This window comes from Sesamum indicum, linkage group LG12 (genome assembly GCF_026168435.1).
Source record: "Sesamum indicum cultivar Baizhima isolate 11 linkage group LG12, ASM2616843v1, whole genome shotgun sequence".
Classification (NCBI taxonomy): domain Eukaryota; kingdom Viridiplantae; phylum Streptophyta; class Magnoliopsida; order Lamiales; family Pedaliaceae; genus Sesamum; species Sesamum indicum.
The window spans coordinates 10817791-10842353 of NC_142668.1; the positions used below are offsets into that span (position 1 = coordinate 10817791).

Consider the following 24563-nt stretch of genomic DNA (forward strand, 5'->3'; position numbering starts at 1 on the left):
GTTGAAAAAAAAAAAAATTACATGAGCATTTAGGAATTGCTAACTTAATTATCAATAACTAATTGGAGGTTTGATTTTTTAAAAAAGAATTGGATTGTCTGGATCCAAACAAACAGGTCCTAAAAGAAAGATAATAGAAATAAAAAGATGACTTCCTAAACTTATTCTCATCATAGTTTGTTTTCTGTGTGTCAAGAAATATTTGTACAGTATACTATAAGCCTAACATGAATTTTTCTGGCAGTATAAGAATGTAACTTCCTTGTATAACATGTACAAAAACACTACGTGCACAATCATGATCTGTGTTTCTTCTTTCCAGCAAGAATTGGCTGAATCTGCAGCCTCCTGCTGAACGCCTCGTTGAAGAGGAAACGAGTTTGGAAAGCTGAAATTATAGGCAGCCACGCTAAGATGGCTATAGGCGCAAAAAGAACGACGCCCATGCCATAGTCGTAAGCACGTGCAAACACCCAAGCGAAGTGCCATAGTCCGGTATTCTCAATCTTAGGCCTCAGAGTTTGTGCAACCTGATCATCAAGGCAAGAAATCAGGACAACAATGATACTAGAGGGAGCTGCCGAATCTTGATATGAAGATGAATTTTGTGGAACTCACCAGTATCAGGCCCCAGCCGGTAGGGAGAAATGCCAGACAGCAGACAATCAGATCCCTCAGGGATAGATGACAGATGACTGACAGAGTTATGATTGTCGCTAAAACGCCAAGGAAAAGGAAGGCTTTGAACAGACGGAACGCCAGATGGTGATCGGCACTGAGGTATTGCCTCCCCAGGTTCACGATCTGTGTATATAGAATGATTAGATGAGAGTAGCTTGTTGTTGTAAATTGAACCCGAAAAGAATGTAGAGGAATTTACCTTGAGCAAGAGAAAGATCACGACAATAACAACCCATGAGAGCACATAGACGATGAAGTTCTTGTTCTGTCCAGATATATCGAGGTGATAGACTAAACCATATTGGTAAAGGAAAAATCTTAGTGAAAGAAGTAACTCTATCAGCCGAGAAGTGATCCCAGAGTGCAGGAGATGAGATTGCTCCTCAATCCACCAAGACTGCCAGCTTTTATCTTGAGGAATGCCGATTCCACCCTGCTGCTTGATCCATTTGTTCCAGTCTTTCCAGTCATCGACGATCTTGCCCCAGTTGAATCCAGACGGATTAAACAGAAATGGTGCGAAGAGCCAAGTCATTGACATGAACCAAATTGCATATGTTATCAACACATATGCCATGCTGCTCTGGTATGACCGTCTAAACAAATCATAAACAATTAGCAGGAGCATAAGCTCGAATCCTTTCACAAAGTGACTCCGTGAGTACAGTCTATAGTTCTCCGTGAAGCTGGAATGAAAGATCACCACCTTACGCCCTGTGGGTCGATATTTGGCACCCCCATGAAGAATCGTACGCCCGTAATAATGAGATTTTGTTCCGTAAGAGAAAGTAAAGAAAACAGCAGCCAGCTGTAGTTGCATGAGAACAAAATCTTTCAGGGCGTTGAGGAATCCTTTCTCAAGTCCTATCTCTATAACCATTGGCAGACCTGTTAAGAGCCCGAGCTGTATAAATGATTGAGAAGCCAATGCCGTTTCCAGAGATTTTATATCTTTAACCTTGGCCTCCAAAAGCAGTGCTTTATGAAGACCGCTGAGGACGAGGTAAAGCTGTCCATAGAGGAATACATAGACTCCAATAACAGATATCTGCAAAGTTGGAGTATTAAAAAATTGCGAAGTAAATCAGCATCACTCAAAGATAAAAGACTACATGAATTTGTACAATGATTATCATTTAAGAGCATTAATCTATCGTAAGAAAGAAAGCAAATAATCTTTATCATGTTGGGCAATTAAGAAAATGTTTCGGCTTCAACATCTGTCTAGGAGTAGCACCGGTTCGGATACAGTAGAATCTTTCTATTTGATCAGACGAATAAAAGTTTCAGGAGAACAAAAAATACATAGTTTGCTTGCCAACTTTCAAGCAAAATGCGGGAATACAAGGGAAAAGTGAACTGGAGAGAAAGAGGTATAGCTTCAGAACTGAAGAAAAGCTTACCAGGCTGTTAAAATAAAAGCCAATGGTCGTGAAATAAAAAGAAAGCATCCGGAAAAAGTCAAATCGACGTCCAAGGCGGTATATATCTCGGCTGAGAGTTTGCTCACTGTTCCCGTTTGCCACTTTTGCTTCAAACTTTGAAATTTGGTTTAGTCCAACATCACGGCCTTTGCCAACTTGCATGTACTCGTGATACGTAACATACCCCCTCCGTAGTGTAGTGTTGAATCCTGTAGCTTATCAGTTTATATTGCAACTGTAAATGATAAATGATCTTTATTGTGGAAAATAACAGCTCGACTTTTTATTAGCACCTGCAAATACATCTTCACTTAAATTTATTGTCTTTGATGCCTTGCTTATGCCACCTCTAGTCAAGTGAAATATCCTGTCAAATAAATCTGGATGTCCATAATGAAATCTAACCCTGCATTATAAATAAAAATAAGTAAGCACTGATACATCTCTACATCTGATTCAGTTGCGATGTTAAAAATTACTTAATGCTGGTTAGAGGAAAACGGATCTGAGTTTGAGTAACAACAAACATAATCTTTTCGTCCTCACCATTGTTATTCTTTTTTAAGTTTGGACAATGGTGGATGAAACAGAGAAATTAATACCTGAGTGGATTTGCCAGAAGTCTTTGTCCAATTGTCACAAAGCTGGTCTCTTGATAGGACATGAACCACGCCAAAGAAGAAACACTGTAGTATGGTAAAATCTCATTAGTCGGGAAAAACTTTCTCATAATTATACAATTAGAGGTTGCTATTTCTTCTCTTTGTCTGTTCATTCTACTAATATGATTCAGACCTGAGAATAAGCCACTTCAAACGACATCTTAGTTGGAATATTGCACTGGTAAAGCAATATATCACTTAACATGAAATTTCAATCAGATCAGCTAATATTTTGACTTTATGACTCAACACCAAGAACTGAAAAATTAAGTTTTAGAATTACAAAATAAGCACTAACATTTTTCCACAGTTCATGACGTAAGATAATATGCTAAAGTTAGGTCAGCTAGTTTCTTTTTTACAACCTTAGGAATCGATAATTGATTCTCTCCATTTAAAATTTAATTTACATTTCACCTCTTCCTTTAATGTCATTTATTCCTGTCAGTATGTTAATGTTTATCGGTGACAATTTCTTGCCAGAGATCCTCTCAAATGTCAGTATATCAGGGACTTTAGCTTAGGGCAATTACTTATTGCAAATTCCTTTGAACTTATGGTTTATTCAGAGAAAAGGTGATCAATGTGAGGAGTTTGATTGACGAAATTCCTGTCTGTTGTCTATCTTTCAATGTTATATGGGGCAACTTTAATATCAAAGTGCTTAGGATCTAACCTTCCTGTGAATATGTGTTCTCTCATGCCAAGTATAGTGGGAGGGTTCCTCCTTTGAACTCGTAGAAATTCTTGCAATAGATTTCTCATCTTGAGAGCTTCCTCTAGATAATTATCCTGTCATAACACTCTCATTATAATGATATTTATAGTCATATTGACCCTAGAACATCTGAAAGCTGAGGAAAGAAGAAAAAGGAGACCAAATGAGGATACTTGGTTCATATCAATTGCTTGAAGAGCTTCACCACGCGTGAAAATTATTGCATGATTTTGATTTTCAGGTTTTCCTTCTCCAATATTTGGTGGCCCAGGGAGCTTTATTCTGTAGATCTCCTACAAAAGGCCAAGTGTGTGATATGACAAGTATGATTCAAAATATTATACCATATAACAAAGAATTTGTTCAATAACTTCATGCATATGGAAAGGAGAGTGTCAGTCATGTTTGCTAGAAAATGCGTCCTGCGAAGTTCATGCAAATATTCAAATCATCCAAGTCGATGAGATCATTTCTTGTAGCTGTGATTAAAGTCCGTATGTCAGATCAATAAGCCTTGGCTAAAATGAAATGATAACTCTTCAATGGAGTCATTCCATGTTGAAATGAACACATTACAAAGTCATTTTTTCAGGTTACGAGTGCAGGATACACTTTAAAATAAAGAAATGTCAATGTACGCGAATTGTATCAAGAATGAGACATATAGTTCTAAGTGAAACACAATATCAAAAAGAAAACAAAAAAGTTCATCAACACACTGATAAAAATTGTGCATTCCATTTTTCCTAATACTTTCCCTGTTTGCAGTTGCTTTTTCATCATAGAAACAGAAAGAAATAATCAATTATGCTTTAAAATTCACAATTTTTTTCTTCATCTTTTCTCAATGCTTGTCTACCATTATGAATCCATTCACAAAAGTTGTTCATCCTTATCACAGTAGAATTTGTGATTAATGCAATATATCCCCTTAAACTTTTACCTGGTCAAAACCATTGACAGCTTTGACAAGAATAGAAGAATAAACTTTTGGAGGTCTATCCGCAACAATCTCTTCTTTCTCCTCAACATAGGCAACACGCAAAGCGGGATACCTGTGAGTGATAGAGGCAATCATGCACCAAATCACCTTCCATGGTTTATAATAAACTGAAAAGTCCCAAAAGATCTCCTGAACGAAGAAGTTACCTTATCATCAAGTCAAGTATGTCTTGTGCCTGAGGGTCTCCAGAGGATTTTTGGGATCCATACATTTGACATGAAACAACATGAGTAAACTTCATGTCGACTAAGGCATCAAGTTGTGCTGATAATGTATCATTTGCCCTATCAATGGCGTCGTAGTTTTGAAGAATATCTGGTGAAGCATATCAGATTATGTATTAGTTTCTTGCTCAATTGACTTTAGCAAGTAGCCTCAATATGGCTCCTGATGCAACCGTACTCATGATTACATGATTGAAAAATATGAAGTACTAGTTAATCAAACAAACCATCATCCTCAGCCATGTCAAGAAAAGCCTGTAATTTTAGGGCCTTCCGGTAATACATCATTCCTCTGACTGTAAGAAAAGGAAAGGAAGCAATGTGTCAGTTGCTACTATCAATTAACCAGAAATGGAAGTTCAATCTCAAAGAGATACTCTATTTTACAACGCACCAGTCCTGCTAAGAGTTTGACCTCGGAAAGAAGCCCAATCTCTCAGAGCTTCCTCATTGATGTCATCATTGGAGTCATCTACTTTTTCACTACCCAGGCGCTCCAGAAAATTATCCCAATCATCTAAGTGAACATAGAAAATGAGTTTCAATGGGATAGTTACAAGCTATTTTATGCACCAAGAACTCTTTTTCTTTTTTTTACTTCAGTAACAACCTGGAAATATTTTTTGCATATAAAAGCCAATGGAAACCTCTTCTTTGCTTGAATGAAGCTCCTTCTTTGAGAACTTGACTTCTTCCATGTAGTGCGGAGTTAAAACACTGTAATTAACCAGGGTCAACAATTCATGATAAAAAATACAGATGGACTCACTAATAATAATTATGCTCCAATATTAATCATTGATGGGATGCTCACAATTTCAGTTCTATTTTTTCCAATATATGATTGAAGGTTTAACTTTGATTGATAAAGTAAGTGCCACCTAAAATGATTAGATCTTTCTTTCCAGTTTTACTTGGCAATGCAGAAATGACAGAGCATTAGGAAAATACAGCCACAAAATATCAAAAAGTACAGAAAAATACGTATGAAAAGCACCTGAATGACAACATATTGCGCACTTTGGGAGCTCTAGGCATATTCATAAAGAGAGATGTAGCAAAAAATGAAATCCGTCTCTGAGCTTCCAGGTTTTTGGGTATATACATCGCTTTATCTTTGACAGTGAGCAACAAATGAAAACGCTTAATCTGTCATTCAGAAGCTTGGTCAGTTTCAGTTTTCCTTCTACATGGTGTCAGAACTTGTTCACTAGCTTTAGAGATGTAATATGTGATACAAGTTCCAAACGAAAATAACTCCTCCAAAGACAAACTAGGAATCAAACATTTTACATTGTTGAATTAAATAAAGGTACCTTCTCTACCAACGGACCAGAATCTGGCAAGGGGAAATGAAGGGAATGTCTTGAAGCAAATAATTCTGGCTCAAAATGGCTGAAGAACTCAATCTCATCTCCATCTAGTTGCTGGTGTGCGTGGAGCAAATCCAGTGTTCTTATGTATAAAGAAAGAAAGTAACACTTCAGTAAATGAAGAAAAGAACAGCTAATAGAACAAGTCAGACTTGGAACTTCGATATAAAGACTGATGAGTACAGCAACCTGGAACCATTTACGAGCAGATCATTTGTCACAAGCTCAAAGATGTCTTGAAGCGTCTTCACTACTTCATAATGATGATCTTCATTACCCTCATCCTTAATTAACGTTTCACGTCAGTATATGCCACAAAAGTATGATGGAAACTTAAAGTTTTACTTAGATGTAAACTGAAAGTTTGCACATGGAAATTACCAGAAGCTCGACCAAATTAGTGCATTTAGCGTGTAGAACTGGTAATTTGCTCAAACGTACATCCTTGAGGAGTGATGATTTTCTAATGCTTTCCTCAATTTCATCGAATATGCCAGATACAATTCTGAAAGCAGATCAGACAAACAGTAGGAAAATATGCTGCATACTAAAAGGGAAGTAGAGGAATAAAAATGAAGAAACAACATACAGTTTTGTAAATGACTAAGAAATGAAGAATCCTACTCTACCTTCTCTCCAGGTCACCAACCACAAGGATATCCAAAATGTACTTAAGTGATTCATAACATTCATTAACAACCAAGTACATATAGTTATCCTTTCTGATCTTTTTCAGGAGATTGTCATTTTTCCCCACAAAATCTCTAGCCATAGTAAGAGCTGTTGAAAACTGTAAACGAAAAGAACACTTCATAAGCTCTATAATCAATGTAGCATATCAAACAGGAGTGAACCTGCAAATTACCTTATTTGCTAAGAGAAAAACTGGCCAACGGACTTGATTAGAAATTAATTCAGATGATATAGGCATTTTCATCAAATCCATTTCCCTGTATCCAGTGACATATGTGGATATAATTATCATATTTATTCACTAAGTTAGGCCAAATCAGAAAAGGAAGAGAAGAAAGAAAGAGAAGAAATGGCGAGGCATGATTAACCTGTTGCTTATCAGGTCCTCCTCACGAAAGCTACTTATGATTTGGTTCCAAACAAGGGCAAACTTCAGAACTCCACCCTTCTTGTTTTCTAAAACCTGAAAACAGCCTAATTAAGATCGCAACACTAAAATACCAGCACGTATTAGCTAAGTAGCAAAACTAAGAGAAAGACCTTCAGAAGCCCTGGGTGCCAAAGCCAATTTTTTATTCCTTCTTTATTATCTTTGGCTTGCGGTGCTAGAAGGCAATCATTGAATGCCAAGGGCAAAGTGTCAAATTTACTTCTCAACATTCCCTGCGTACGAATCTGTTTGCAACGACCACAGTGATACAGAACATTAGTATTCTACTTCATGAAGGAAAAGGATAGGGACACAGAAAAAGATATGGCTTACTTCACCAAGATGGTGCAAAATTCCATAAACTCCACCAAAGACAGAGCAGTAAACAGAATACCATATTTGTGCATCCATGAAATATACCTGAAGTAACGAAAAAGAAAATTCCCTTGAATAGCTCACACCATAAGCACATAGGCGGTAAATAAACTGACTGCAATGAAGGTGGGTATAGAATTGATCTTCACATATGTCTTAGAATCTTACAAGGATGATAGGAGACCAAATAGCTGCAATGGCGCCAGCATTGCTCTTGACTAAATATTGAAAATTCATATCAGACGATATATACAAGTTACATGCAAATTTAATCTTAATCATGTTAGGTATATTAGAGGATCATACAAGTTTACCTTTAGGGAAGAGCTCATGCCAGTCGTAGTTTTTAACCCCAATTCTCATGATTTGTCTTGTTGGTGCTATAAGTGGTTTTATCTGCAAAACCATAACATATAAATGTGTGAACCTTCATGAGCCTACTTCACAACATGGCATTACATATAGGGCAGATAGAAATTTCAAGAACTTAGTAAACACCACTTTGTCTATATAGGTGACTCGGAAAACCAGCTTTTGTAAACATTTTGGCATTGACAACTTTAATGTAAACTATTTGCCCCTGGGCTGAGTTTAAAAGTACAAAATTTAATAGGGATGTACTGCTTTTTCATCCAAATTTCAGCTCCTATGCTGTGCATTCACGGGAGAGATCATATAGATGAACATTTGAATATCTAGTTCTTCTCTTAGGTTTTCCATAAGTGGCAAAATGTTTCAATAACAATGGGTAAGGTGGAAGTGTTACAAATAGCACAAAAGGATTATTCCCTGACAAGAAATTTCCTAAGGCCATAACAACATTTGCAATTATAAAATAAAAAGGCGATTAACAGAAGCAATAATACTCACCTCAAATGTATAGCTGAATGAAAATTTACTTAGTAGTAACAACACCCAAAATAATGTGTACCTAAAGCAACACAAAGTACACCAACTTGTAAGGGAAAAAAGAGAAAAAATCAGAAAAGCCACATCAACCAAAAAGAATAAGCTCAAGATTTCCGAAATACTTCAGGAGAGATACTTGGCTCTCTTGCATCCCTCTTCCAATGTATAATCTAGGCTGCAAAATGTGACAGCAGTCATGTAAAAGAGCAATACTATAGGGCTCCATCTTTCCAAAAGAGTATATAATTATTGTATTTATAAATATTTAGTATTAAGTATGTATCCTAGGGGAGCACATGAAAAAGTGATCAAATGTCCAAAACTCAACCATAACATAAGAGACAAAATCATCATGAAGAACTGACATATTCGGCCAGGTTTCATTATAAGAAATTAGATCCTATATGATGTAGACAGCCTGTGAGAGGTTTATTACAAAGGCGAGCTACTAAAAATTAGTGTCAGCTAAAATAAAAGTGAGGAAAAATGATCTGAACTCTAACCTGTGTCCACCAAGACAAGACTGTACATATTCGAGTATTGGATGTCTCAATATATTTTCCAACTGCAGGTACAAGAAAGAGGACCATATTGACAGCATTGCTAATCAAGTAAAATCCAACTGCTACCATGTAGGAAGAGTAGCACCACTCTCTAAGCCAGCTGCCATCTTGTGCAGAATAACAGGTGTACTTTCTTCTAGAACTAGAATAATATATAGGAAGAACAATGGTCCATATCATTGCCCCCACTATCTTCAGCACATCTTTTCGACGATGAGCAGAGTCCATTGTGGATCTAGCTTTCCATGTGAAGGAAACGTCAAGAACAGCTGCAAGACATTTAAATTGCTTTAAACGTTTAGGCTGAAGAGGAGGTTAATTCATTCTTGTTTTAATATCTATAATTGACCAAGTTGTATCTAGGTAGGTTCAGTACCTAATGATGATTCTAATAGTACACGAGAACAATTCATTAAAGGATTGTTGAGGGCAACAAATCAGATAAAAAACACAGGCTGCACAAAAATTGAATAGTTTCAAGAAAACTAATGTAAGCTTGACCAGCTAACCAAATGAGACACTTCAAATTGTTAGGGCAACTGTCTCCAGCTTGGCAAGAAGAAAAGTTTGATGCTGAAGTGTTAACCAATCATTAGTAGCACTACTAGAATAGACTATCACCTTCTTGAAGAACAACAGGGACAGGTCAACAAATGAGTTTTGTGATCAAATTCCAGAGGATAGAAGGATGAATGAGCCCAAGCTGGTGGAAAGCTTGTAAGCTGGGGATAATTATTCTAAGTCAAGCTTTATAAATGGAAAACCAAGCTAGAGCAAATATTAGCGGTTGAATTTAGGTTCAGATCAGACCAAGTGTGAGAAAAGGCATGCTTGGTGCGAAGTAGAATGAAAGGAGATTTCAACTTCAACTATCACCTGAAATGCATGCTTCTTCCTACATATATAAAAGCACCAACACACCTTGGATGAGTTTAAGTACAGCTGACGTGATAAAAATGCTCATAACATCCTCAAGTATTGTCTTCTCAAACACTTGGAAAGGGGATTCCAACTCATGGGATGCCATTATTATCATCGCCTAAGAAAAACAAACAGTAAAGGTTAAGATAGCAAATGTTTCAATAATGAAAAAGTGGTGGCTTCCCCCAGACTTACCTGAAGGGCTAAAACAAGGAAGCTCCACATTCTATCAAAACTTCTGAAAATTTGCCAAAAGGAACGGATCTCTGCAAAATTTGTCTTCCCTAACCACTTTGGTTCCCTATTTTCATCTGCAGTTGCCTGAGGAGGACCATAACATAATAGGTTCAGAGATGAAAATTAGAAAAGCAATATGAGTGACTTATAAATTTGTTTGGATGCAACCAACTGATTAGCTGCTCATTACCACCACAAAGAGAGGACATTAGTTATAATTAAGAGAACCAATTTTGAACACATCCCTTGTTTTTTAGCAGTACAAGATTGCCGGCACAGATGAAAGAGATGACAATATTTGTCCCATCCTTCTGTGCATGGAGCAGATAAAAGCAGCTCAATTAATTGCAGCAAATATCATGAGGTTGTTGGAACTGACAGAGGAGTCAACTTAGTGATCTACACATGTAACTTGAGAAGATATCTTACTCCAATTTCTTCATCTTCATTGTTATCACTTTTCTCTTCGTCACGAGTCTTCACTGATTTTCGAGATTTCTTCTTTTTACCATCATTTGAGGGGTCTACGCAAAAGAAATCATGATCCAGACGCATGGGCCAACCTATCTGGAAGCAATTCGGAGACCTGAAATTCAATAAATGAGAACATTTAATCAACATTTGAAGACAAGAAATCAGCAACACCATGATAGAACTTTCTCTCAGGCTGTATCTGAAGTTTATATCTTACCAGAAAAATTCATTCAAGTCATCATAGTTCCTCCATGTTGAATGATCAGTTGTTCCATTTCTGTTTTTCATAGCTTCCTTCAGTAAATTGGTGGAAAAATTAGAAATATCCACAGAAAAGACATACAAGTTAACCAGTCTAAGATTCAAAATACCTGATGTATAACCTCATATATTGGAGAAACTACATGGCTTAGGAAAGCCTCCGATCCTCCTCCATATGCGGGCATGACTCTTTCTCCAGTTGTCAAACTTACTGCACCACTCAACATCCCATGCAATTCGCTTGCCATCTGAAAGAGAATCCACGACAAAATGAAATTTGGAAAATATCTTATGAGAATGGACATTGCTGTGACATATATGGGCTCTACTTATACTGAGTTCATACTTCATTATCTTTGTTCAATTACTTTGATAAACTTTCATACTTGAAGAAAAAGGTTTTAAAACATTAAATATAATTAAAAAATGATCTTCTCAAAACTGCTACCTCAATTACAAATAACGTGAACCTGTAATCGTAACTAGTATAAAGGCAATTTTTCAGAAGCTAGTTGTTATACTTTTCAACTCTCCTACCATATAAACCATAACTTTAGTTTATGGGAAGACAATATCATTGAGGCAACTTTAAAACGATCAAGTACAGTTTTATAGTGAAAAGACACAACATATTGTTTTACAAATGAATAGCAATCCCAATTATTATATATAAAAATATTTTGAAGTAAGAATAGAAAAGTAATAGTAAATAATATTGGGGAGTTAAATTTAAAGTAGTTGTGGTGGATATGTTTAACTTAGGCTCCACAGGAGAGCACAAAGATTACATCTATGTCAAAAGACAAAAGTTAACCATTTCATACTTTTTTAACTGTATGCAATAATGGTTAAATATTAGAAGCTAATAACAGAATTACGATACAAGATACTAACTACTAAGCATGGTAAAAATGGCGACATTTTCATCTACTCATTTCCTATACATGCAAGACACATGATATTTTCTAGTATTAACAAAAGCATAAGTAAAATGTAAGTTTGGTTTTCCTTACATAAAAGAGAAGATTAATGCAACACTCGAAGTAATCGGGAGGGTGTCACAATCCCAACTTAAGGCACATTGATACATAATTATCTAAACTGTGCTCATTTTCTTGTGTATTTGGGTGTTTTCACATATTTGGAAGAAGTATGAGACAAGGTTGTCCTCGTATATAAAGAATATCATAAGGATAAGGCAAAGATTCTCAATGCTGAATGGTTGGAAAGAAGAATGGAATGTGGAGGATTTCTATATCCTGAAACATCATGCTACTTTCAAAACTGAGAATAGATATACTTCTTATCAGTATACCAGTCAGAAAATATAACTTCAGCTAGACGTTCAACCTTAGATGTTCATTTAATCTAAGTTTCAATTTGAAACATGCTTCTGGTCAATCTATATCTCAAAACTGTGGAGAAAAGCTGTTAAAGTATCAGGTAGGAAAGTGATGGCAAGAACAGGTGAACTTACATGGTGAAATATATAACAGAGACATTCTGGCATAAACCTTAAGTTTGCTGCTTCTCCCCATATTAAAAGATAAAGTGCTATATACAGAAGTTTATATTGTTGGGCTTCCTGTTTTAAATATGGCAACCTGAATAAGAAAATGAATACACATTTATGTTACTAGAAGTGTATATTCAGAAAACATTATAACTTTATCTCATCAATTAGAGAGACTGAAGGGCACAAGTCCAGAACTAGAAAATTAAAGAATCTGTTCTGTTGTTTGATGATGTCTGATGGACATATTTTTGTTAGCAGTTTCACAAAAGCAATACTATGTTGCAGTTCAAACAATCCATTACGAAACTTTATTCTCACCTTATGCTGCTTTTTCTGTCCAGAAACTTGCACCACTCTGTATAGTTTTTGAAGAATTTCTTCATCAGTTCATCCACAGCTCCATCCCCTAACTAATATCAAGGAGTAAACTCATTCCTCATAGATAGGAAAAAATGAAATAAAAAGAACATACCTAATAATATTTTATAGTTGTGGTATTACAGACACACCTGTGGCGCTTTCTTTTGAATTTGTCGAATATGGGCATTGGCAAGTAGAAGAATTAAATGTTCCCTCTGGTTGGCGACATTTCCATTCTGATAAGAGTTGACAAACAAGGCCCGTTAAATAAATAGAAAGCAGCTATGCTTTTGGTTAGAAAACTAGGAACTTCAGAAAGTTTAATGTACGAGTTTATCAGCATATTGTCAAATCATTTTTCTTGAATAACATCAGAAACCATGAAAGCTAGATGCACTATAAATCCTATGATTTCTATCAGAAGGAAAAATATGGACACAAAAGGGCACCTGAAATCCAAAGCATAACTGAAGCCAATCAAACAGATCCATATGTGGAACTCGCCTTCTAAAATCTTCCAAGAAAGGCAAACCTCGAACATTGCGGACAGCAGCAATTGCAGATTTGATCTGTAGAATTCTATAGTTTATCAAAAGTCATTTCATTTACCATAATATCTCAGTGCAGAAATATATGCTGATACTTGTTGAGAATCATGAATTGATTCATTAAATAACTCTAAGTGAATCTTGTGACATCTTTATGATTTGATTTTGAAAATATTTCCTTATATTTATGTTATACACATATGTAATTGACCTATATAAATGGGTGGTGGTTATATCAATGGACTAAGAGAGAATAATATGATTTAACCCTTTAGGCATTTGTCTCATGGACGTAGGTCATATGACCGAACCACGTAAATGTTGGTCTTCTGTTTCTCTCTTCACTTATCTAAAACTCTGACAATACTATTCAAGAAAATGGACTAGCAACAGAAGTGCCTGGCTAAACAGCATAGCGTTCAATAGCTGCTTTGATTGTTTCTTGAGTAATGAATTTTTTATATGCTACTAAAAGAATTAATGAAGGATATGTCTACTTTCAAAAGACATCATACCTCAGGAAGTTGCATTATTGCATGATGAACACCTCCTTGATCAAGAGGAAGAATGTTATAAGGCACATAGAATTCAGATCTTGAAGGGTCAGCCTCAGCAAGGGCCTATTTAGGAATCAAAATGTCAAAAAAGGGGATACTCAAGTCAGAAATGAGTTTTACGCAAACATAAAACAAAGATAAATAAATGATGAAGAAATGGAAAGACCTGGAAACCTGCTGCAGAAGTGACTGTGTTTAATACTTCAAATAAAACAGATGCAATGGCACGTGCTTTGATCAACTTCTCTCTGTAAGGATAATCAATAACAATGTGCAAACTATGAGTAAATATTTCAGGTAATTTTTTCATATCAAGGAAAAACAGGTTTCTAGCAAAGTCAGCACTATTACCTAGTTTCCAGAGTGTATTCTCCACCATGTTTGATGATGTAGTCTTTGTACTGCCGATATACGCGTCGCAGTTCACGTAAATCACTCTTTTCCCTCCTTTTTCTAATTGTAACTTCTTCATCCTAAGGCATAAAAGTAGATAACAAAAATTTCAATACACGGTGAAGATGAAATGTGTATTGGAATGTTGGCAATGCTTTTGGGGACACACTTTTTGTCCAAATTCGTATCGTTGGCTTTGATTGGACCAAGGCATAAGCATCTCTAACCAGTATTTATGGTCTTACACTTTGTGAAAAGCTAAGAAAGCCACTTCTACCGTGAATTAACTTTCCACAATGTTGCAATATGCCTCATATGTATTGGAATTTCATATAAATGAAAGACTAATTGTTATTCACAACCATCATGCAAAATCTGCAGGACATTCGGTATCAACTCAAACTCATCTCCCACGAGTTCTACGAGCGTCAAGAAATCCAAAGGCCTTGCAGGAAAGAAAAATGAACATTTCAATTATGTGGTTGTTTGTGTGTTTGTAACTGCATGGTGGGTTTCAAGTTGGGCAGCATGAATCACTGGGTCAATCTGTGGAAATTAAAACGTTGATATTGTATTCTGAATGCCCAGGACATCTGAAGGAAGTAGGACAGTTAGACATAATTGATAATTTCGGCATGCAACAGCCTAAGTTTCACAGAGGCTGAACACAGGAATATGACGGGGAATTTCATAGATTGAGAATAAATCAGCCTAAGATGAGCAGAAAGGCGGAGTAGAAATTTACAGTGCATAAAAGAGGAAACTTACAGGTCGCCAGCACAGTAAAAATATCACTTGGGGAATGCAAAGTAGTAATTTTTTTTCACATTATTGATCTAGCCAAATTTAAGAACTTAAAGACCATGCATTGTTGAGCTTCATTAGCATGACACATGGTAGTTGCACGTTAGTTGGTAATTTACAGCATCATCACTACCGAGAGGTTTACAGCATCATCACTACCGAGACCTCAAAGACTATGAGAGGTGAACATATTTAGCTTTCTTGTGATAGAAAGTAAAGAAAAACCATTCACTAGCTAGACTATAGTAGCATTACAATTTGCTCTTTGTTCAGATGGCTCAGAAAAGATACTGCTTGCTTGACTACTTAAACCAAATCCTGACAAGAGTAGGATGACTATATTTTAACTAGAAAACTTGAAAACAGAAAACCATGCAGCACATAGCGGTAATCTACTGTAATTATGGAAGCATGTTAAATGTCGTGGGGCTCGCCAGAGGCATACTTTTTAAGGAAAAGTGAGGAGATTTGTTGACATTTTAGTAGCCCTTTCAGTTGCAATTCAAAATTTACCTGTTCAAGCCGCTGAAGAAGAGAAGTTTTGAACTGCCGAACCCCCCGACCACTTGAGTTTCTGTCTAAGTTATGTGCTACTTCAAAGGCATGAAACCGGCCTGGACAGAGAACTCAATCAATTAGTCTCAGCACACTGCCACGAAACACATTCACACAAAAGATGCACTTGAATTAAGAACAAGTTCCTAAAATTAGAACAAGGAAATAGATGAAAGAGCCTAGCAAGTCCTATGTCCAGGATTCTTTCTCAAGTTTCCAGGAAAATCACGGAACTTCTGAAGTTTGTCTTTTTCCATTTCTAGGATGAAAGATAACAAAGCAATTGACCACGAAACCTTTTTTACTTAGACATTTACCAGAAACTAATTATTTGCATTCTGTTGCAGAACCAATTCACAGATACACCTCAATGATCTTTATACTTGTTACATTATATTTCTTCCACTGTCAACAGAGGTTCGACATTGTGTTTGTGTCATGAGATTTCAGAAAAAGCCTTTGCCTATTAATCATGCTGCATAGTCTAAAAGACAGAAAAGAAGAAACCACAACCGCTTATTCTACACAGCAACTCATGAATCATACGAAAATGATGACAAGCAAAAGAATCCGAAAAAAGGAAATCCGGTGAAGTCACATTAATCTCTTGCAGTACACAATGGCAAGACACTAAACAACCTCTCTATAGTTCAACATCCAACCATAAAGTTAATACAATAAAGAATGCATTATTCAGATCACAACAAAAACAACCCAATAAAAGCAGAATTTCACATAGTTCAAGGATTAATGCACTGAAATCCTTCCAAAACTCCACAAACTCCAACCTGAAACAGCACATATATAATCGCCAGAGTCAAAGTCTCTGACTAATTAACAAATAGAAAAGACTCCTCCTTTCCAACTAATTATATCAAGAAACTCACACAGATAAGCAACCCGCGGCTCATCAATCTCTATCTGATTGGCCACACGAAGAAATCTTTGAATCTCAGAGACCAAAGTGACGGGCAGCTTTTCACTGTCAAAGGGTTCTGGAACATGCTCACGCCCTGAAGTAAGTGATCTTGTGAAGGGCCTTTTGTCTGTAGTGGTATAAGCTCTTCTACTGCTGGTGCTTGCAACATTTTGCTCATCATTTGTGGGTTCTGCAACAACGATTTCTGACATGGTGTGGGAAACCAAGAAGGTCTTGGGGGTGAAGAAGAGTGAGACTGCATGGGGCAAAGTATGTATATATTATCATGGAATCTTGCGTGTATATGCATGTTTCCTTACTCTAATTTTCAATGTGTTTCTCGGCTTTTTGGGGTTGCTTTTTTGGTTATGGGGTGTAATCTTTTCCGCTTTTGCTTTTGATGAAATCAGGAAATTGCTGTGTGTGTGTGTCTGTATGTGTGTGGAGTTGGGACAAGGGAGTGAGTTGGATTGAAAAGGAAAACTGGAATGAAACTTCTTTTGAAGCAGTGCGGTGCGCGGGCAAAGGGAAGAAGGAAACATTTTCGGAAATTACAATAAGCTCCCATTAAATTTTTAATATAATTATAAATACTCTTTTTTTATTTAAAAAATCAATAACAACTCACTCATATTCGATGAAATTGCATAATTTTTGAATGGAGGCATGAAATTATTACTTTTTTCTTGCTAATTTTTTCTCGTTTTAAAAAATAAGAATTTTAAATTATGAGAAAGAATCTAATTGGATGGACGGAAAAATTTAAAAAATCATAAAAAAAATTTATTCACTTAAAAAAGTTTTAAAAAAATTATAATCCATAGTTTATAAGGACATTTTAGTTAGCCCACCACAAAAAGAAATAAAAACCTAATAAAAACTAACGAATTGAACTAATTGCTAGACAACTATTAAAATTACGGAGTATTAATATTTTTTATAAATGAAGGAACATTTATCAAATGTTGAAAAAGTTGGTTGGAATTTACCAAAAAAATTATCCCAATAAAAAAAAAAAAGAAAGAAAGAAAAGGGAATGAAGACCATAAGCCAAAAGGCATGCATACATGGGGTCAAGACATTGTTCACCATGTTAAGGCATTGACCACGTTGTAATAAAACAAGAAATCATTCCTCTCAATTTTTCTACGTTTTTGGGCTTTAGAATCAGTATTAAAGAATGTGAAGCTGTTAGGTTTCAAATATTATTGTTTATTTAGGGTATTTTGGGCTCCAAGTAATCCTCTTTAGGTAATGAATATATATAAAGAGCATTGCATTTTAGTACATGTACCCGTATTTACAAGTATTCTTACCGTACAACATGAATACCATCTTATTAAAAGTTGCCCGCACAACAATTTTTTCAATGTATTCCCCCAATTTATAATTGGCACATACGACTTTTTCAAGATAAATTTATTGTGAAATCGCAAAATTTAAAAATATAAAGGACCATTTTACAACTTCAACAAGTTATAAGACCAAAATTATTATGGGACTAAATATACAAATAAGCCTAAATAATAGGTGTAGTATTTTTCCAGAACGATCTGTTACCACCAACCTAACTTTGAGGCCGAAGCAAGTTACATATTTTCATATCTTGATTATATTGATTAATTATTGTAGTTGGAAACCAAATTAATTATTTGGACAACACTCCTTTGAAAAATTTACTTCATTTCATGGAAATCTTCCTTAAACTATTAAACTTACATGTACTAGAAAAACAAAAACAAAATAAATTCTATATGATGCAAGAAATCCCCACTCTCCCTTTATTTCTCACTTTTTCTTGCTATTTCTTAATTAATCTAATCTCACTGGTCATATGTATGTGGTAAAGTTGTTCCATCTGTTCCCTGTCATCATTTAATCGGATTCAAATCTTATTACAGACTGGTAAAAATACACTATACTAATTAAACATCTCCTTTTCTTTTCTTACAGACATATATATGCATACTTGTGATTGGACATGACTAACTTAATCCTAAATAAAACCTTAATTTTCAGTAACAAAAACCTTTTCAGAAAACTCGTTTCTTTTTTAGTCGGGTTTTCTGTTATAAATTCTATTTCATCTTTTACTTTATTTAACATATACATGCTATATGTATAAAAAAAAAATTTAAATAAAATACATAGTATCATCTTACAACACATAGTATGTGTACGTTGAACGGAAAAGAAGATAGAATCGGGCTGCAAAAGAAAATCCAGTCCACCTTTTGCCTAATTAATATAAAAGAAGAAGAAGAAAGGGTTGTAATAAGTAGGGAGTGAGTGATTGTGGGTTGTGGGACACCAACTTTATTTGCAAAAGCTAATGAAACTTAAAGTTATTGGTCATGCCTTCTTTATATCTATCTATATATATATATATACCATAATAATAATAAAAAATAATTGTCATATATATATATATATATATATGCATGGAAAAGTGGCACAGTCTTTTGGGCAAATTTTCCTTTCTTTCTTCCCCTCTAAGAATGTGAGAGATTTGAGGTTTATGGATGTAATTAACCCAAGATATTAATTAATATATCAAACACTTTCTAATTCGTGTGTTCCGCGATTTTAAGTGGACTTTTATGAGCTGGATGTCGGCTTTATATGTAATGATATGATATGTCATAATCCGAAATGATAAATTACAATAAGCTCTTCTATAAATTTATTAAAATCATAAATATTTTTTTGGTATTTAAAAATTGTAAATAGTTCATCTAGAATTAATCACTATCTAATTAATAAATAATTTGGCCTATCACAAGAGAGTATTTATTAAGCAATTATTAATTTTAAAAAGTATTTATAATTTTTTAAACAATAGGGTATTTTAATTATGATAAACTCAGAAAAAACACGTAAATTATCCTAAATCGAAAGGATAACATTAGTACGGTCCCATCATTTTTACATGAATGGTTCAGAGCTAATGACCTATGATGTATCAAGGAAAAATTACAATCTCAGTCCTGTACCCTTAAGTATGGGGATAAACAATTTTAATTCTATACAAATTTTATTTTGACAATTTTATCCTCTTTTTGTCATCGATGTGTGAAACTTTTAAAATTACATAACAAAATTTGAAATTTAGCAAATTCTACCATTTTTGTCCTCAACACAAAAATATTTTAAAAATTACAAAATGAAATTATCAAAATATATTAGTACCAGACAAGAATTGCTACCCCTCTATACTTATCTATATATCTATATCTATATTTATATAAAAGTATGAATAGTTCTATGGGTTTCTTTCTTTTAATGATTTGCCTGAAGGAAGGATGGGTGGGCTTACATGCTACCTATTTTCTCAGCCAATAAGAGATTCTGTCTTCAGCATAGAGCGAGGCTTGAAGTATCTATCTAAGAGAAAACTTGAAAACTGAGTCCAACTAGATGTGGTATATGAAATTACTTGACTTGATCTCATGTAATACGTTTAAAGTGCTATGCACATGATATATAGATCTAGATCAAAAGAAAGTCTAAACTAATTTAATAATAACTTTTTATTAATTATTATTTATTTATATCATTATCTTCAAATAAACATTCTTTCAATGATGAATCATATTTTCATATAATATTTTCATATGTTTTATAATATGTCAATATAGTACATATATACTTAAAACATTGAATATATTGACAAAATAACATTTTAAAGTTTAAAATAAACTTGGCATATTTTGCTTTTCGTACATTTTTTGTTATGTCTATTATGATCTTAACACAGAATATAAATTTAATTAGTATTCTTTTAGGTGTTAAACACTACAAAGTTAACTGGAATGGTAGAATTCCAAGGGAGATTGAAAGAAATTAATTTAAATTATAAGATCAGATTATATATATGTTATAAATAATTAATTGAATAAAATTTTAAATTTTAAAATAAAATATTACAAAAAAATGAGTAATCCTGTATATGTTTTAGTTCTTCTTTTTAATTTTTTGGTCATGACTATAATAATATTATTAAAAATACATAATAGATACAATTTTATATGACAGAAAAATAAAAACATGGATGTCTAATTAATAGTTAATTAGAGAGAAAATTGGACTCTTAAATATTTAATAATTTGAAGTTTGATGAATAAATATTTAATAATTAGAGAGATAATTGGACTCTGAAATTCTACCATCAAATTACGCAGTCAAGACCTTATACTTTAATTTTCGCCTATCCAAATACTCTCGACATGTATGCACCTCTTATTCTACATCATATTATAAGCTCACCAGATCACCATGTGCTCGCAGAAATTGTCAAAGAAGTTCATACAAATGTTCCTGCTGACACTTAGCTGTATTCTGGACAACCTTCTCCAACCAAGGATTCACCTACTTGGCTATCAACTGTTCAGATTAATTAACTAATCACTGTCTGAATTTCTTGGGATGTTATGAACAGGCCCAAGAAGTTGTGTTATATATCCTTGAGAATAAGGAACCTGGTGCAGAAATAGGTGGCTGACAATGCACCGAGTGTAAGGTTTCCCCAGCCATGATACGGTGATCTCCTGTTTTGGGGTGTTGGCCCCCTAACTTTACCAGTCTCTCAATGTTGTTAAAAAAAGATACATTATTAGAAAGAGAAGGGCTTGAAACTTATAAGTAATTCAAACTCCTTGTCAGCAACACTACAATCGATATGGGAGGCTTAGCAACATTACTGAAAAAGCACTGATTTAACATCAACAAAAATAAAGTATGAGGAATCAGCGAGTGAAAGAAAAAGGCAAGTGCACAAGGCCATTTCACTAATACGGAAAATTCCTACTGCCTCTGCTTTCCGTTGCAGAGTAGTAGTCACCGAAGTTAAACCTCCGGTTCTTGTCTTGCTTTTCCTGTCCTATGTATTCGTCTTGCTTATGGAATATCGAAAATATACTTAAAAACTGTCTTTTTAATACATTTTCCAAGTATTCTTTTCACTTTCATTACGATATTAACTTAACTGACGTTTTTCAAGCACATCGGTGGGATAGAAGTAAGCAGTAAATTCTGGGACAGAGTTAACATCCTAAATGTTCGTGTAAAACGATATCGACATAAATGAGTAACTTTGTCAATTTTATGAGAAATAGTACAGTAATCTTGAGGTTGCTGTCATGGAAACAAAGAAATTAGTATCTAGTAAGATGTACAAAATATATATATTGGCTGTTACAGCGTCTGATGGTTTTGGTGAAATCAATCAAAGATCGACAGACGAAGATTGGTACTTAAGCTGATCGCCACAAATCACTGTAGTCATCATCCTCCATGGCCATACCATAACTATAGACTTGTGAATAATCCCCTACCCCTCCAAGTTCAATAAAATAGCTCGTCATTTCATCGTCGGGAATGGAATAATCCGTCTGGACCGTCTCCATGTCGATCCAATCAAAGTCCAGACGATGATCAGGTGATGTGGAGCAGCTTCCCGATTGCTCCGCATCACAAAATCGATAATTATCTTGACATCCTTCCAAGTCATATGCTTCAAAACACGAATTCTGACTCATAATCTCTGCTTCAAGAGACTGAATCACAGCCCTCAACCTTTCTTCATCGCCATCCTCCACTTGTGAGTCTTCAAGTAAAGACATAACAAGTGAATCATCGATGTTTGAGAACTCAACATCGTCCAAATCATCACAACTCCTGCCCCAAAAACAAGTTTCGGTTGCTGTAGCATTCGCCATATCGTGGAAAGGGATTCAAGTTAAGGATTCAAAGGTTGCAAGAATGAGACTGGATTGAAGATCAGAGGAGTAGTTTATGATGTAAGAGAAGGATGGAAATGCTGAAGTGTGTGTCGTAGAGCTGAGAGTGGTGTTATTTATAGGCTGATGACGAAATGTGGAAGTAAGATTCTTGCATGTGCAGTTGTTGTAATGAAACATATGGTTGTTGGCTGATTAATGAAGCTACATAATATTCAAAGTTTGCAGAATTATTACAGGTTTTAAGTTGAAGCATTATGCCCATGTGAACAGCTAACCTTGGTGATATCCTACCATTCATGTGCTTCGGCTACAATAAATTCCTGTCTTTCGAATAATAAATTCCTGTCTTGTATGATTATCAAACACTTGAATTATTAAGTAGGAATATCAGAATTAAAGCGTTGTTTGTATTGTCGCGAAATGCCCCTACACGATGCTGATCATCGTTACCGACACCTTATTCCACTAATGATTTTTTAAATTCAGAATTTGACTCAATATTAAGCTATTCAAGTGAGTTAATTATATTTTACCCTTGTGAAAATACTAATTAAAAAAAAATACAATATGATCTCTGAACTCCTATTGTATTTTTTTAGAGGTTCGCGGATCTTTCTTTCTTTTTTTTTTCCAAAGATTTTTTTTTGCTTTTTATTATTTTCTCATGAGGTTACGTTGCATATTTTGATATATATTTTAACATCAAAATTTACCTTTGTGAAAAAAAAATAATAATAATAACTTAAACTCTGAACTTTTATAAAAGAAGCTCACTAGCTCCGGTGTTACAGAATCCCGTTGCCTTTTCTTGAACATTCTGAGGGATTTTCATTTTTTTTTTCAAGAAGTTTTTTGTTTATTATTATTATTATTATTTTCTCACGAGGTTAGGTTGTATTCGATTCTTTTTTGACATATATTTTAACATCAATATCTACCATTGTGAAAATATTAAAAAGAAAAAAAGAAACAACGTGAGCTTCAAATTTTTATAAAACAAGCTCACCGTTCTATATTATGATATTTGATTTTGTTTTTTAATTTCTTTATACAATTTCAATTGCTTTTTGCAATTTCCTAATAGACTTTGTCGGCAGTCCTTGAAAAATAATTATTGAAAATATCTTTCGTACATAATTGATCAGTAAAAGTGATAGTATAATATAATATGTGATGTATCTACAAGAAAATTCTAATTTAGAAAGGATTTGGTCAGATTGAAATCAATTATATGACAAATATACTTATCATGTAATTGGTGTAAAATTTAAGAAAAATGACAAATTACATATAAAATATTTCACTTACCATTTAAATAAGAATTTCTGTACTAATCAACTAATCTCTCATCAGGTTAGAGCATTGAGAGATTCAGATCAGTTTATTACAAACACATGTTGTGCATTAGAGATGACGAGTTACAGACATAAGGTGTCTGCAGAAACATGTATGTAAACCATAAAAATATTGTTGTCATATACTGTTGTTACAAGACATAAAGCCAAATTCTTGTCATCCACAAAAACAAATTCTCACGCATCAGACTCGAGCTTGTTGGACGCGAAAAATTACCTCTACTCGATCGAGTGTATTATGAAATATCGCTATGAGCAACTCGTCAAAGGAGAAAATCTATTAAATGGGGAGTCTTTTGATTAAAAGCTAATAAGTTATTTCACACTATTTGTTTCTAAGTCATGTGAAATGGGGTATCACAGAATCAATCCCGTCGTTCAGTTCTCCTGAACCATATGTACAAAACCAACATTTTCGTCATTCTTCTTGACCAATCGAATCAACAAGATCAAGATCATTCGATCATTTCTATGTCATATGAGCAGAAACAGTGTATTAATCGAAGGTTACTGCAATGAAACAAAGAATCAAGAGCATAAAATTTCTTAAATAGGAAAACTATACATTTATAAAGGCTGTCGAAGCCTAAACAGTATTAATCAAATCAATTCTTGATCAACAGACAGACATAAGCCTATTGCCACAAACCACAGTATTCATCCTCCTCCATGGCCATCGCATAACTAAAAACTTGTGAATAATCCACTTCTCCTCCAAGTTCAAACATAGTACTCCCAGTCTTGTCTGTAAACTGACCATTGAAGTAATTGCCCACCTCATCGTTCAGATAGGAATAGTCTCTCTCCATGTCGATCCATTCAAAGTCCAGACAACGATCAGGTGATGTGGAGCAGCTCACATCACAA

At 34.6% G+C, this 24563-nt stretch overlaps 1 protein-coding gene across 3 annotated transcripts; it reads right to left on the minus strand.

Moving 5' to 3' along the window:
* Positions 1 to 48: 48 nt before the first annotated feature.
* GSL04 (glucan synthase-like 4) lies at positions 49 to 16963 on the minus strand. Of its 3 annotated transcripts, XM_088875964.1 has the most exons (41): positions 16569 to 16963; positions 15640 to 15740; positions 14281 to 14402; positions 14096 to 14177; positions 13888 to 13992; positions 13274 to 13393; positions 12974 to 13060; positions 12783 to 12874; positions 12426 to 12552; positions 11059 to 11196; positions 10905 to 10981; positions 10643 to 10799; positions 10172 to 10297; positions 9977 to 10094; positions 8996 to 9324; positions 8615 to 8667; positions 8454 to 8514; positions 7898 to 7979; positions 7752 to 7801; positions 7542 to 7628; positions 7319 to 7453; positions 7147 to 7241; positions 6951 to 7035; positions 6715 to 6875; positions 6467 to 6590; positions 6275 to 6369; positions 6029 to 6167; positions 5710 to 5861; positions 5323 to 5429; positions 5107 to 5229; positions 4940 to 5008; positions 4635 to 4803; positions 4429 to 4540; positions 3659 to 3778; positions 3444 to 3559; positions 2708 to 2791; positions 2399 to 2511; positions 2085 to 2314; positions 881 to 1729; positions 619 to 804; positions 49 to 530 (listed from the first exon to the last, which is right to left on the minus strand). In XM_088875964.1, exons 1-41 carry the CDS (start codon positions 16810 to 16812, stop codon positions 297 to 299), a joined length of 5856 nt encoding a protein of 1951 aa, XP_088732090.1. In that variant the 5' UTR covers positions 16813 to 16963; the 3' UTR covers positions 49 to 296. The 3 variants fall into 3 exon arrangements, with proteins under 3 accessions (XP_088732090.1, XP_088732091.1, XP_088732092.1); XM_088875965.1 differs by lacking the exons at positions 14096 to 14177; positions 14281 to 14402; positions 15640 to 15740; positions 16569 to 16963 and having other exon boundaries at positions 13274 to 13403; XM_088875966.1 differs by lacking the exons at positions 12426 to 12552; positions 12974 to 13060; positions 13274 to 13393; ... (3 more) ...; positions 15640 to 15740; positions 16569 to 16963.
* Positions 16964 to 24563: the final 7600 nt, after the last annotated feature.